Below are 12,844 nucleotides of genomic sequence, written 5' to 3'. Positions count from 1 at the left end.
GCAAACAGGTCTCTGGCAGTTGGCCCAAACTTGTTGCCCTTAGGGGCAGCTGATGCCCAGATCCTCTGGTCTTTCTAGTGGGTGGTTTGGAATGCTTGCTCCCTTCAGGTGAACTGTTGACTTATCTGCTTGATCTCATTCCCAGACCATAGGCTAATCATTCTCATTTCATAGCCCTGAAAATAGCCTAATCAGTGTGCTTGCTGTCACTGATTGGGTTCTTGGGATTCTTCTATCTTCATCATTTGCTGCTTTGTCTTCATGCACTTTATAACGCCTTTAATCCCATACCCCAGTGAAGAAGAACCAGATTCTGTGACCATGCCAAGTAGTCTTTAGGCAGCACAAAAAGACTTCATAAATGTAGTAATTTGAAGATGGTAGCAGAAAGGATGCTTTTGTCAAATTTGTTGTGGGACTGAAACCAAATGAGACAGCTTATTATGCTGGGGTGTATATGTATATGGTCTCTGTGTATGCAATAATGAATGTCAGCCTGGAACAGAGATATGTTAGCACAGGGATTTTCACACCTATGAATATTCAACCTTTGAATATCGTATGTCCAGAAAAGTGTTGAAGACCAGCACAAAAGAATTAACTTGTAAAAGATTTAGAAGACAATTTAGCTGTCATATGAGAAATATTAAGTGCTGAGGATCTCTTCAGGATCTTAGTATTTTAAAATATCCTGATTTTTAATATGGTACAATCTTGGACATTAGTTACTGCCATGGAATAGTCTTTGTTATAGAATACGCTGAAGGTGTGAGGGGAGTAGAAGTTATGGCTGAATGTTTTAGCAAATGCCCATACCATGTGTTTGGAGATGCTTTTACACTCTGCATGGCAGCTATGCAGGAACCGGTAACAGTGATCCCACCAATAACTCTGACAGAAAACAGGAGCACCTTTGGTCTTGTCAGAATGAATAATAAACTAAGCCCAGGCATTTAAAGGACTGCTCTTTGCAACAGAAATAGCATTCTGCATACAGACCTCAAAACAAGCATCTTTCACCTTCTAGTTGGAGACACCTGAATTCACTTTAAGAAAACTCCTGCTGGCATAATAAGGCATGAGGAAAAAAAAACAGGCTGCATCTCAGCAAGTCCCTGAACATTGTTAGCTGTGAGGCCCAACTGTGCTTCTGGCTGAGATACTCAGTCTGTAACTCAACCCACACTTTCGGAAGGTTTTTGTTCCCCCACTTTAAATCCAAAAAAGACTTTTAAACAAGAATTTATAAACGTCTGTCTTTATTTGCATTTAAAGATGTGATTTATCTCTTTTTGATGTCAATAGGAATTTTCCCATGGACTTCTAAAGTGAAGTTCAAAAGGAAACATTTTTTTTTAACATTTTTTTTTTGTGTAGTAGAATAAACAAAAGCCTCAACCAAAGTCAGTGGAAATAAAGTTAGGTCAATGCTAAATGGTCCAGAAATTTTGAAACTTGATGTTCAATTTTAGCACATCCAATATGAAAGGATCTTCCCCTCCTCCCCAGATATTTGGATTTTACGTCATGTAACACTGAGAGAAAAATACTTGAGTGCAATCATCTGCCTCTCTTGTCAGGCTCAAGAAGAGAACGTTGTGGCTATCGGATCCTGCGTCGCCATCGCAATTCAGAAGATCAGATGCATTGCATTGGCAAAGCCAAGAAATACAGTGAGGCAGCCACCCGTGTCAAAGAGATCCTGCTCAGCACAGTCAGTCCAGAGCAGTTTGTTTTAACGCTGCTTGAAGCAGAGCCTCCGAACGTGTTGGTGAGTCGTCCCAGCAAACCATTCACGGAGGCCTCCATGATGATGTCCCTGACAAAACTGGCAGACAAAGAGCTGGTTCACATGATTGGTTGGGCCAAAAAAATTCCTGGTAAGAATTTCAACCTTGGGTTTGTTTATTTTAGTCAATGCTTTTACAATCAATGTATCATTCTCTACCCTGAAATAATAACACAGCACAGCAAGTGTACAGTATCAAGGTCAAGCTTTGTGTCCTATATAGTAAAAGACAATGTATTGCTCCAGTAATTCACCTGGCTGTATTTTTTTGTAGACAATGACCTAGCCCAGTAATTGCTACCTGCTGTTAGCCAAATACTTGTTCATTTTGCCAAAAAGCTTAGTTAATGTTGCATGTAATTTCTACCTCATCAACTATAAATACTTCATTATTCTGATTCAGAAGGCTTATTAAAGGGCTATTAACTAGGTTGCTACAAAAACAAACAAACGAACAAACAAAAAGACCAACTTCTTTCCTTGAATCCAGAAAGTTTGTAATACAGTTGATGAATACCGAAACGCATCCAAACATTGAGTGCCTGTAGTCACTTCATTTGACAGAATAGAGTAGAATTAACCAGGCTGGAAAAGTCCAACCTGTCACCCAACACCATCTAATCAACTAAACCATGGCACCAAGTGCCTCATCCAGTCTCTTCCTAAACACCTCCAGTGATGGTGACTCCACCACCTCCCTGGGCAGCCCATTCCAATGGCCAATCACTCTTTCTGTGAAGAACTTCTTCCTAACATCCAGCCTAAACCTCCCCTGGTGCAGCTTGAGACCGTGTCCTCTTGTTCTGGTGCTGGTTGCCTGGGAGAAGAGACCAGCCCCTATCTGGCTACAAGCACCTTTCAGGTAGTTGTAGGCAGCAATAAGGTCTCCCCTGAGCCTCCTCTTCTCCAGGCTAAGCAACCCCAGCTCCCTCAGCCTCTCTTCATAGGGCTTGTGTTCCAAACCCCTCACCAGCTTTTTTGCCCTTCTCTGGACACGTTCCAGCAGGTTGGAGGACAGGCTACAGACATCTTTAAAATAAACGTATCGTTCTTCATTTTGTAGTGAGAGTTATTGACTCAGTGGAAGAATAGAGCTGCTATAGTTAAGACTATGCTTACGATTTACTCTTTTTGGCATTCTAGTATTGTATTTGGGGCAGCATTTGGATCTGTCATTTGTGCTCCATTCCTTCAGCTATCAGCACTTGTGAAACACAGGATTAGCTTTTGGCTGTGATGAGGGAAGTCCTAGAGAAAAAACAGATTTGCTCATAAGAGAAAAATAGCTGTGCTCAGTGGTGGATAAATCACACTGCTAGTGCTGATAATGCAACTTTAGCAAGTGACACCTAGGATAAATCTGGATCTTTAGGTATCTGTAGATTGAACACTGGAACTTGGTCTATGATCTTGCTCAACGGAGATAGCTTTTCACCCCTTTATTGGTTGTTTATACTAGAGAAATCAGCACATGCCTGTGTAAATGTTTATGTAAAGAAACTTCTGCAATGTCTTTGGGCTGTTGTTTCCTGGGAAACTGCTACTGTCAGTTTCTACTATCCACACAGCCATGATTATTCTTCTAAAAGCACTTTTGAAATTAGGAGTGTGTGTCTGGCAGATAATGTGTTGGCTGCGGATTCTGTAGTAAATTCTGCGACAGTGAAATCCAGGAGGGAAGAAGGTACTGCTCATAAGCTCCTCTTTGCCCTTCTTGCAAAATAAGTAGCAAGGTTCAGTTTTGAAAGGTGAAGCTTTTAGCAATGCTAAGAGAAAATGTAGATTACCCAGTTTATGTCACCAACTCTCTCCCAGCCCAGGAGTTTGATAATGGATCATTTGTATAAGTGACTGACAGCAGAGTCTTTAACAGCACAGATAAACTGTGTGTATTCTAAGACCTCAGACAACTGGTAAGAAACCTGCCTCCCATGGCTGGGCTGCAACCATTTTCTATTGTGCACAGACATAGATGCCAGCTTGTCTGAAAATGATGCCCCTTTGCTAAGAGACCTATCTAGAGCAACTCTTGCTTTGAGAACTCTGGCCTGATCTTTGTTGTGTTTACTAAGCTGGTCTCCTTATTTGGGCTTTACTCTGTGACAGAGCAGTCTGCTTTCATGCTTGCCTTTGGGTGATTGTCTTTGGTTTAGTGTGTGTAAATTTTATTTCTCTTTATTTGGCTTCTGTGAATGCTTTTTCCCCAGTGAGTTTTGCATGGGAAGGGAAAGGAAGAGCAAAGTCTGTCTTTCCCTTTGGGCTGTGCTTCAATGTTCTCTGATACCTTGTTCTAAGTTCTGGAAAGAGCTTAATGGTGGGACAAGTTTTTGCACAATCACATTCACTCTGTTCTTGTCTCTGAGATACTGTGTTTGGAGGCAATGGGGACACTGCTACCTTCACCAAGTAGCCTTGCCTTGTTTTTTTCTGTTTGTTCGTGTTTGTTTGTTTTTACTGGTTTATTGCAGTTCTGGGGAAGGAGGCAGAAGGAAATGGATAGGATGAGGTCAGTGCATCTCAAATGGATAGGATGAGGTCAGTGCATCTCATTTCCAAAGGGGATGAGAACACAGAGGCACCAAGCTATGAGGTCTTTCATAGTTACCCCAAAACCCCAGAAACACACCTGTCCTATGAGAGAAAAAAAGCCCTGAATGTGGCAACCACCTGTGTTCTGGGGAAAGAAAAGAGTTGGTTTTTTTTTTTCAGAAGTCCCTGCAGTGTAACACAGTGATCTCCAACAAATGGAAGTCTCCTGAGTGATTCTTTGGTGCCTTTCAGGAGGCTGTGGGACCTCTGAAGAGGCCAAACAGGTTACAGAATCCAGAATCACAGAATAGTGAGGACGGAAGGGACCTCCAGAGATCACCTGCTAAAGCAGGTTTACCTAGATCAGGTTGCACAGGAACACATCCCGGCAGGTTTTGAAAGTCTCCAGAGACAGAGGCTCCACAAAGCCTCTGGGCAGCCCATTCCAGTGTTCTGCCATCCTCAAAGTAGGAAGTTTTTTTTTCCTTATGGCCCTCTGCAGTCCCAGTTTCACCAGGTGTATGGGAGTAGTTCCCCTTGAACATCACTCTGCTTTTTCTCCAATCGTTCGTGGAAGATTCACCTGCCTATTCGAGATGGCAACATGATCCTTCTGGTGTCAGGCTGCCTTTTCTGGCTTTCTTTACAACTCCTAATTTGTTTCTTTTTGTTTCTCACAGTCTCAGCCTCCTTTATCAAAACAGAGAAATAAACAGATTGGTTTATTTTATGCTATTTTCATCATTTTAGGTTTTGTTGATCTCAGCCTTTATGACCAGGTAAGACTCCTGGAGAGCTGCTGGATGGAAGTTTTAATGATTGGTTTGATGTGGAGATCAATTGACCATCCTGGGAAACTAATTTTTGCACCAGACCTTGTGCTAGACAGGTAAGAGGAATAAACTTCTTGAGAACACTTCCTATTGGCATTTTTGGAGGTGGAATGAATGGTAAGAGGAAGAAGAATTAAGTATGGGTGGTGCTGTTAATAGTTTATTGAGCAATCTCCTTTACTTGTGATTGCAACAATGGTGTCTTGAGGTTCCACATATTCACCAGGGCTTAAGGAATGCTAAGCATAAACAATACTGCTGAACCTGCCAGTTCCTTAATTCCTGTAGCACATGTGGAGTTTCTCTGCATTTCTCACATCTTTTGTTAGTTTTGTTCCGTTTGGTCCAGGCCTGTAGGTGATGAAATTATGGACACATCAACACAATGTACTACACTGTCAGTCACTTTTTTACAGCTGATAGATTTTTCTACCCCCACCCCTAAAAAAACCCCAGACATCATGTCAGGCCATATTTTAGTTTTAAGTAGCTTTTCCTTCCTGTCCCCAGTGCAAACTTTGTAAAGAGCTACAGTCTTTAGTAGTAGCATAATTTTTTTGATGGATACCCAGACCCCTGAGCTAGAAGACAGGGATGGGGAGCAGAATGAAGCTGTCATAATCCAAGATGAGTGAGTTAGTGACCTGCTGCACTACTTAGACACACACATGGCTATGAGGCCAGATGGCATACACCTGAGGGTACTGAGGGAGCTGGCAGAAGTGCTCACCAAGCCACTTTCCATCATTTAACAGCAGTCCAGGGAGGCTCCAGTTAACTGGAGATTGACAAATGTGATGTCCATCTACAAGAAGTGTTGGAAGGAAGATCAGGGGAATTACAGACCTGTCAGTCTGACCTCCGTGCCAGGGAAGGTCATGGAGCAGATCATCTTGAGTGCCATTACATAGCATGTGCAGGGCAACCAGATGACAAGGCTCAGTCAGCATGGATTCATGAAGGGCAGGTCCTGCTTGATGAACCTGATTTCCTTCCACAACAAGGTGACTCACTTAGAGCATGAGGGGAAGGCTGTGGATATTGTGTACCTGGACTTTAGTAAAAGCCTGACTTTAGTAAAACAGTGTCTCCCACAGCACCTTCCTGGAGAAACTGCTCATGGCTTGGAAGGGTGGATGCTCCACTGGGTAAAAAAACTGGCTGGATGGCCAGGCCCAAAGATTTGTAGTGAGTGAACAAGGGAATTGAGTGCACCCCCAGTAAGTTTGCAGATGACACTGAATTGGGTGGGAGTGTTGAACTGCTCTACAGAGGGATTGATGGGCTGAGATCAGTGAGGCCCCATCTTGAGTACTCTATTCGGTGTTGGGGCCCTCCCTACAAGACACTGCAGTCTTGGAGCAGGTCTGGAGAAGGGCAACAAAGTTGGTGAAGGGCCTGGAGAACAAGTCTTGTAAGGAACAGCTGAAATAACTGGGGTTGTTAGCTGGAGAAGAGGAGACTGAGGGAAGACCTTACAGCTCTCTACATCTATCTGAAAGGAGGTTGTAACAAGGTGGGTGTTGGCCTCATCTCCCTAGCAACAAGTGATAGAATGAGAAGAAATGGCCTCAAGTTGTACCAGGGGAGGTTCAGATTGGAAATTAGAACATTCTTTACTGAAAGGGTTCTCAAAACAATGGAACAGGAGCCCCAAGAGGTGGTCAAATTACCATTCTTGGAGGTGTTCAGAAGATGCATCAATGTCCTGCTAAGGGACATGGTTTAGCATCAGCACTAGCCAAAATGAATTAACTGTCCCCAAGTTTACCTTATAATACCAAAATTTTATTTTTACTCTAAAGCAGGGTATTTGCAAGATTCCTCTGTAACTTCACGTACCAGCAGGGAAGAATACAGATTATTATAGGGTCCTAGACAAATCTGACCTGGGCTTCACATTGGTAAAAAGTCAGGAATAAAAAACATCTGCTCTCTTCATGAGGTTTAAAAGATCTATTAACCTTTTCAACCTGGGGAAATTCAGATCTGTATCAGTTCTGTGGCTTGAGCTCACTAATAATCATCATAGTGGATACAGAAAGCAAAATGGGTTAGTAAGGGAAATAAATTGAATTTACAGAAGATAAGAAATAAATTATTATTTGCTCATGTAACATTCAATGCAAGGACACGCTGAGTTGTTCAATGCAATGATAAGAAACTGCTGAAAATGTGTGGTATGCTTAGCTTCTCAGGAGCTAATATGTGCTGAATAGAGACAGCTTATTTGATGCATTCCTTCATTTCCACTTAGAGAGCAGAGTGGGAGAAGCAGGCATCTGCTCATGCTGTAATTCCACTTTTTAAAGACAAGTGTGTATGAAACTGGTCTATAACCTGATTGCTTTTATCTGAGTTGAACTTTAGATACATTTCCTACATAACCTCTGCAGGCAAGTACTTCTCTGGTGCTTGCATCTTTGTGCCTGTCCTTCTCCAAAGCTTGAAATTCTCCTTCGCTCTGAGGAACATGGGAAACTGGGCAATATTCAGACAGCTGTCTTTCTGCAAGTAGTACCAACTGCACCTGGTTAGTGTTATTTGCCTGTGCCTGCCTTGCAGGCTCAGCACTTCACTCCTAGAGTCCAGTAGGGGAGTGAAGTTCATGTCCAGTACATTAAAAAAAAAAAAGAAGAGTAGTCCAGGTATTTGAAGTTTGCTGCTGCTCAATTTTAAACCCATTAGACTTGCTTAGGGTTGTTTGGGCTCTTTTTTTTCAGATCAGAAGATCATCCATTTCTACTATCCAAAATGAGGAGGTTGCATTCAGTATTCACTTGCAAACAGAAAAATAACCAAGGCACATAATTGCCAAAACCTCCCAAAAAATCTATTTACATTTAAACATCCTCAAAGGAAAATGTGCTGGAGATGTGAGCAGATGTTGGTTTTATCCTTTAAAAATGTCTTACTCTTCCAAGAAACTAATTTTAGACTGCGTTTCTTAATCACTTACACTTACAAATAGTGATGTCACCAGTTGTAATTTAACCCCTTATGAAACAAAGAGGATTCCAGATGGTGTTGTGCCCTGCACTACAGAATTATTCTGGCTGTAGGGTGAAAGCGTCTTACAGAAATATGGTCATACTTAACCCGTGAGCAATCCTCCCTGCACTTTAAAGAGAAAATCAGGTTTTGTTAGAGATGCTGACCTGTTATACCAGTGTAATTTTCAACTTAGATTTCATGACAGAACCTTTTGAATTCTTCCAAAGATGAGATGGAAAAGCCTGTTGCAGCCTCCTTTCTGCTTTATCTGGCTGTCAGAGCTCCTGGATTCTGCTTTTTGGGTAACATTTTAAATGCGTTTCCATAGGGACGAAGGGAAATGTGTAGAGGGAATTTTGGAGATCTTTGATATGCTCCTGGCCATGACCTCGAGGTTCCGAGAGCTGAAGCTGCAGCACAAGGAGTATCTGTGTGTCAAGGCAATGATCCTCCTCAATTCCAGTGAGTATTGACACTCCCCAAGCTGTACTTTTTGTTTTGAGGGTGGCTGGCAATCAACCTCTGAAAGTGACAGAAATATGCCATGAAATAAAGTGGTGGAAGAGAACAAGAGGGAAGGACTTCTGACTGCCAGGTTGTGAGGACTTTTGCTCCAGAAACTTGTGAGCTGTATCATTTGCTGAATTTAGGGTCTATGTCCTGTTGTGAGAACTGCATGAAAATACCCAAAAGCTGGAAGCTAGGACAGGGTGGGGCTCATAGCCCCTGCTGCAGGTATGATCTTTTCCATAAGAACTTTTGCTCAGATGTGTCTCTGTGAATCCGGGCAATGCATAAAGCTGCTGTACAGCTCTACAGGTGTGTCCTTAATTCTTAGTTCATGTAAGACTAGTTACTCCATTGAATGATTAATTTGGCTTCAGTAGTGATTAATTTGGCTTCAGTAGTATTTAATTGGTAGAAATGACTGAAAGTACTAAGCAGTTCTGCAAGATGGATTTCAGGACAGGAGCTTTGCTTTGCAGCCTTTTACACAAGGAAAATAAGAGCCTGTGGTCCTGTTGTACTATTTTGTACTTAATGTTGTCAAAAGAGAAAAAAAAAAATCCAATGACAACAGATAACTCTTCACATCTACAGTTTTCAGCAAGGAGCTGCTGCATAATTCTCAGCCAGTCCTAAAAGGGAATTGTCCAGCTGTTATCCCACTCATTTATAGATGGACACCTTATTTCAACAGACAGCAAAAGATGTTCTTTCTTTCTTAAAAACCCCCATGCCAATCAACGAACCAGAAACCCCAACAAGCCCCCCACATTCATCAGATATAATTTCTTCAAAGCTTAACCTCTCAAAAACCTCTCCTTTCACCTCTCTGCTTTCCTTTCTTGTCAAAGTTAATCTTTTACTCCTAAGTTTAAAGGAGTTCTGGAGCCCTCTCCTCCTGTAAGTATCTTTGGGAGAATAAGGGGGTTGGACTTGATGATCTCTGGAGGTCCCTTCCAACCTCTAACATTCTATGATTCCACAAATATTTTCTTTGCCCAGGTCTCTTCTGCTCTATCAGTAATGTTACTGTGTGTTTCCAGACCTTCCTAGTGGTGATTTCTTTTCTTCCCTCTCCATACCTCCAACCTCCTTTTTCTGTTTTTACTAAATTTAATTTTTCTTAGTGTAGACAAGTGCTGTATTACAGCACCATTAGTGAGCTGTAGAGAGACCATAACAGGCTGTATCTATGAGCCTCTCTCCATGTTCTCCTCCCTCCCTAGGATATAATCAGAGAGAAAAAAGGTATTTTTCACCAAAAAGGGAGCAGAGGAAGCAGAATGCTGTAATCCACAATAGTTATTAAACTACAAGGTACTGAATGATTCCAATGGGGGGAAAGAATAGAGAATGGGGAGCGCATCCATTCTCTGGACTGAAGGGTCTGTGTTCAACATGTCATTTTGGTAGGACTTGGGAGAGTTACTCAGTTTGCAAATGAAGTGGCTGTCAAATTTTGGCAAAGGAATGTAAATCAGAACTTGGTTTGCCACATACAGAGCATCATCTGTCCAGCCTTGAAGTGGGATATCAGGAAATGTGTCTCCTCTAATCCTGTTAAAATGTTACATCAGAAAAAATTCCAGTCCCAGCTTTATTTGATTCCTCATGAGCAGGGAGTATTTCCTTCTCTTCCCTGGCTAGGCATGTTTCCCTTGTCAGCAGAAGAACCTGAAAGCAACAGGAAACTGCATCACCTGCTCAATGTAGTCACAGAAGCACTGGTGTGGGTTATTGCAAAGAGTGGAATCCCCTCACAGCAGCAGACAACTCGTCTGGCCAATTTGTTGATGCTCCTCTCTCACATCAGACATGCAAGGTAAATTGCACAGAATGTGGGTAATGCCTAAGCTGTTAGCATGTGTTTGTTACAGCAACAAAACAAGGCTTAACTCCAGAGCACTCCTGAGGGAACCCTGGTACTGCTCCTCATCTCTGTTCTTTGTAAGGCTTTCCTCCTCAGCATAACTAAACAGGAAACACAGTCAAGTGCTTGGTGGCACTCAAAAATGTTGTGTTGATACTAAAATGCTGTCTTAACTGTATTACATGAAATTGTCTGTTATGTATCTGCCTGGAGTGTTTAACAACAATAACACAAATCCAGCCATCAGAACTCTCATGTCCAAAACAGATCTGCACTGTGACCTTTGGTGGAGCAAAGTGTACTTTGCATGTCATGTCTGTCCCAAGCCAAATTTGCTGTCTTTTATTTGGAACCACAGCATTTATGTCAAATGACTTATGTTACAATGATGCCATGCTCCTGTCTTCCCTGGGAGAAGCAGCTCCTCTGCTCCCTTCTGGTTACTGGACCTGCTGGAGATGCTCATCTTTGCTGGCTATACAGCAGACTCAAATGCAGGGTTCTGCAAAGAGATGCTTTATTCTTCGGGCTGTTTGTCATTTTAAATTATTACCCAGAGAGCAGCTAGTCACAAAGTTGCCTTATGTCTCGGCTTTAGACTATCAAGTGCTCCTGGAACCAGGCTGGAACATGCAAAGGAGACCTGGGTCTATTTGACTTTGTGTAGGGAGGCACAATGGAAGGACAGCCACCTTTGCAACAAGCTTCCAGGAAGCTAGTTTGTTAACAAGAATCAATTTGAGAGCAGGTCCCACAGAACCTACAGCACCAGCCAGAGCTGAACCTGAACTCACAGCTCTGATGCACTGCTGTCACCTGGGCTGCCTACTATGGTGTGACACTGCATGGCAGCATTGAAAGAGCTCTTGTTCTGCCATGGTGTGAATAAACTTTGTGAATCTTTGCAGAGTTTTTATGCTTTCTTATCAAAACAAGAGTTCTCATGCTGTGCCCACCTCAGCCAAAGCCTGGAGGCTATTTGCTGTGACTTGTGTCCTTTCAGTTGGTCAACCCTGGTCAGTCAGTTTTACTTTGTTCTGGCAATACTTGATGCTCTTAGCCTTCACTATCAAATTATGCAGGGCTCTCAAGAGGTGGGTGTAGGATGTGAGCCACAACTACTTCTTTGCCACTTACATATTTATAACTCGAATTGCATCAGAACATCATTTTGCTGGAAGCACTGAGCCCTCCTAGTCCAGTCCACCAGGTCAGCTATATGCTGGCTAGCTGCTGCTGTTGCACTGTGATTAATCTGGGGTTGAGCAAATGCAGTTAGCTTTCAACTTCAAAACCCTATGTGGATCAGAAGTATGTGTATGTGCAACTGCAGTGGCAATAGCTGTCTCTGACTAGTCCAAGATACAGACACAGAGTGGTCAAGCTAACAAGGTGTCATCATATCTTACTGCATAATGTAAAAGCCTGTAGCCATCTGCAATATGCAGAGAGGCAACAAACTGCTGTGGTAGCTTGCTCTTCCTACTCTGCCAGGTGGCAAAAGCAGGTAGTCACCAGAGCTACACATTGTGAATTCCCCTTTTGTATAGAGTTGCAACATGTGGGCCTCCCATATTTGCAGCATCAAGGTTTTTCTCTTTGATTTCAGTAGGGTTGGTACATCTGCATTATTTTCTGCAGTTTGTGCAGTGTCAAATGAGTCTTGGCTCTCTAAGAAGTAAAAGAGCTTTGAAGTATTGGAGTGTTGTTACTGTTGAGAGTGCTAAGTGATCTCAGGGACTACAGCAGCTAAATCTTTGTAACTCCAAATAAAACAAAGGACTCTTTTGAGCCATGAGTGTGGTTTCCTTCTCTGCATTGTTGGACCCAGATTGCTGATGTATTTTCTGTTCTCCTCACAGTAACAAGGGAATGGAGCATCTCCTCAGCATGAAGTGCAAAAATGTGGTCCCAGTGTATGACTTGCTGTTGGAGATGTTGAATGCACACACTCTCCGAGGGCAAAGGAAGTCCCCACTCACACATCCTGAGTTTGGCACATTAGAACAAATGGAGACTGGAAACACTCTGCGGAATGGGGCAGCCCAGTAATTGTGTCAAAAATTGGAAACATGAAGCTTCTTCAAAGGTATGACAGAAAACAAAGCTACTGTGATGGGACTACTGAAGCATCACCAGGTGCGAGTCCTCATCTCTTCTGGATTTGCCCATGGGTTTCTCAGGAAAGGCTTGTGGGACGCATGCCTCTGTCCATGTTTCTGACATGGTAACAGCTGCACTTTTATAGTGCCTTTTCTGAGACTCTTCAAAAGCACCTTATGAAGTTGAGCCTCAGAACAGCACTGTGAGACAAGGAATTCC

General features: G+C 42.6%; 1 protein-coding gene across 1 annotated transcript in view; it reads left to right on the top strand.

Annotated features, from left to right (window-relative positions):
* ESR2 (estrogen receptor 2) overlaps positions 1 to 12,617 on the top strand; it is a 34,242-nt gene extending 21,625 nt beyond the window's left edge. Inside the window, exons 5-9 of the mRNA XM_054161734.1 lie at positions 1,581 to 1,880; positions 5,069 to 5,207; positions 8,474 to 8,607; positions 10,300 to 10,474; positions 12,385 to 12,617. Coding sequence (XP_054017709.1) covers positions 1,581 to 1,880; positions 5,069 to 5,207; positions 8,474 to 8,607; positions 10,300 to 10,474; positions 12,385 to 12,574 — 938 coding nt within the window. The 3' untranslated portion in view covers positions 12,575 to 12,617. The remainder of the gene's footprint in view (positions 1 to 1,580; positions 1,881 to 5,068; positions 5,208 to 8,473; positions 8,608 to 10,299; positions 10,475 to 12,384) is intronic.
* The last annotated feature ends 227 nt before the right edge of the window (positions 12,618 to 12,844 follow it).

This window comes from Dryobates pubescens, chromosome 5, assembly GCF_014839835.1.
Source record: "Dryobates pubescens isolate bDryPub1 chromosome 5, bDryPub1.pri, whole genome shotgun sequence".
NCBI classification, from domain to species: Eukaryota; Metazoa; Chordata; class Aves; order Piciformes; family Picidae; genus Dryobates; species Dryobates pubescens.
The sequence above is the reverse complement of the archived record's forward strand: the minus strand, read 5'-3'. Positions and strand labels throughout refer to the sequence as shown.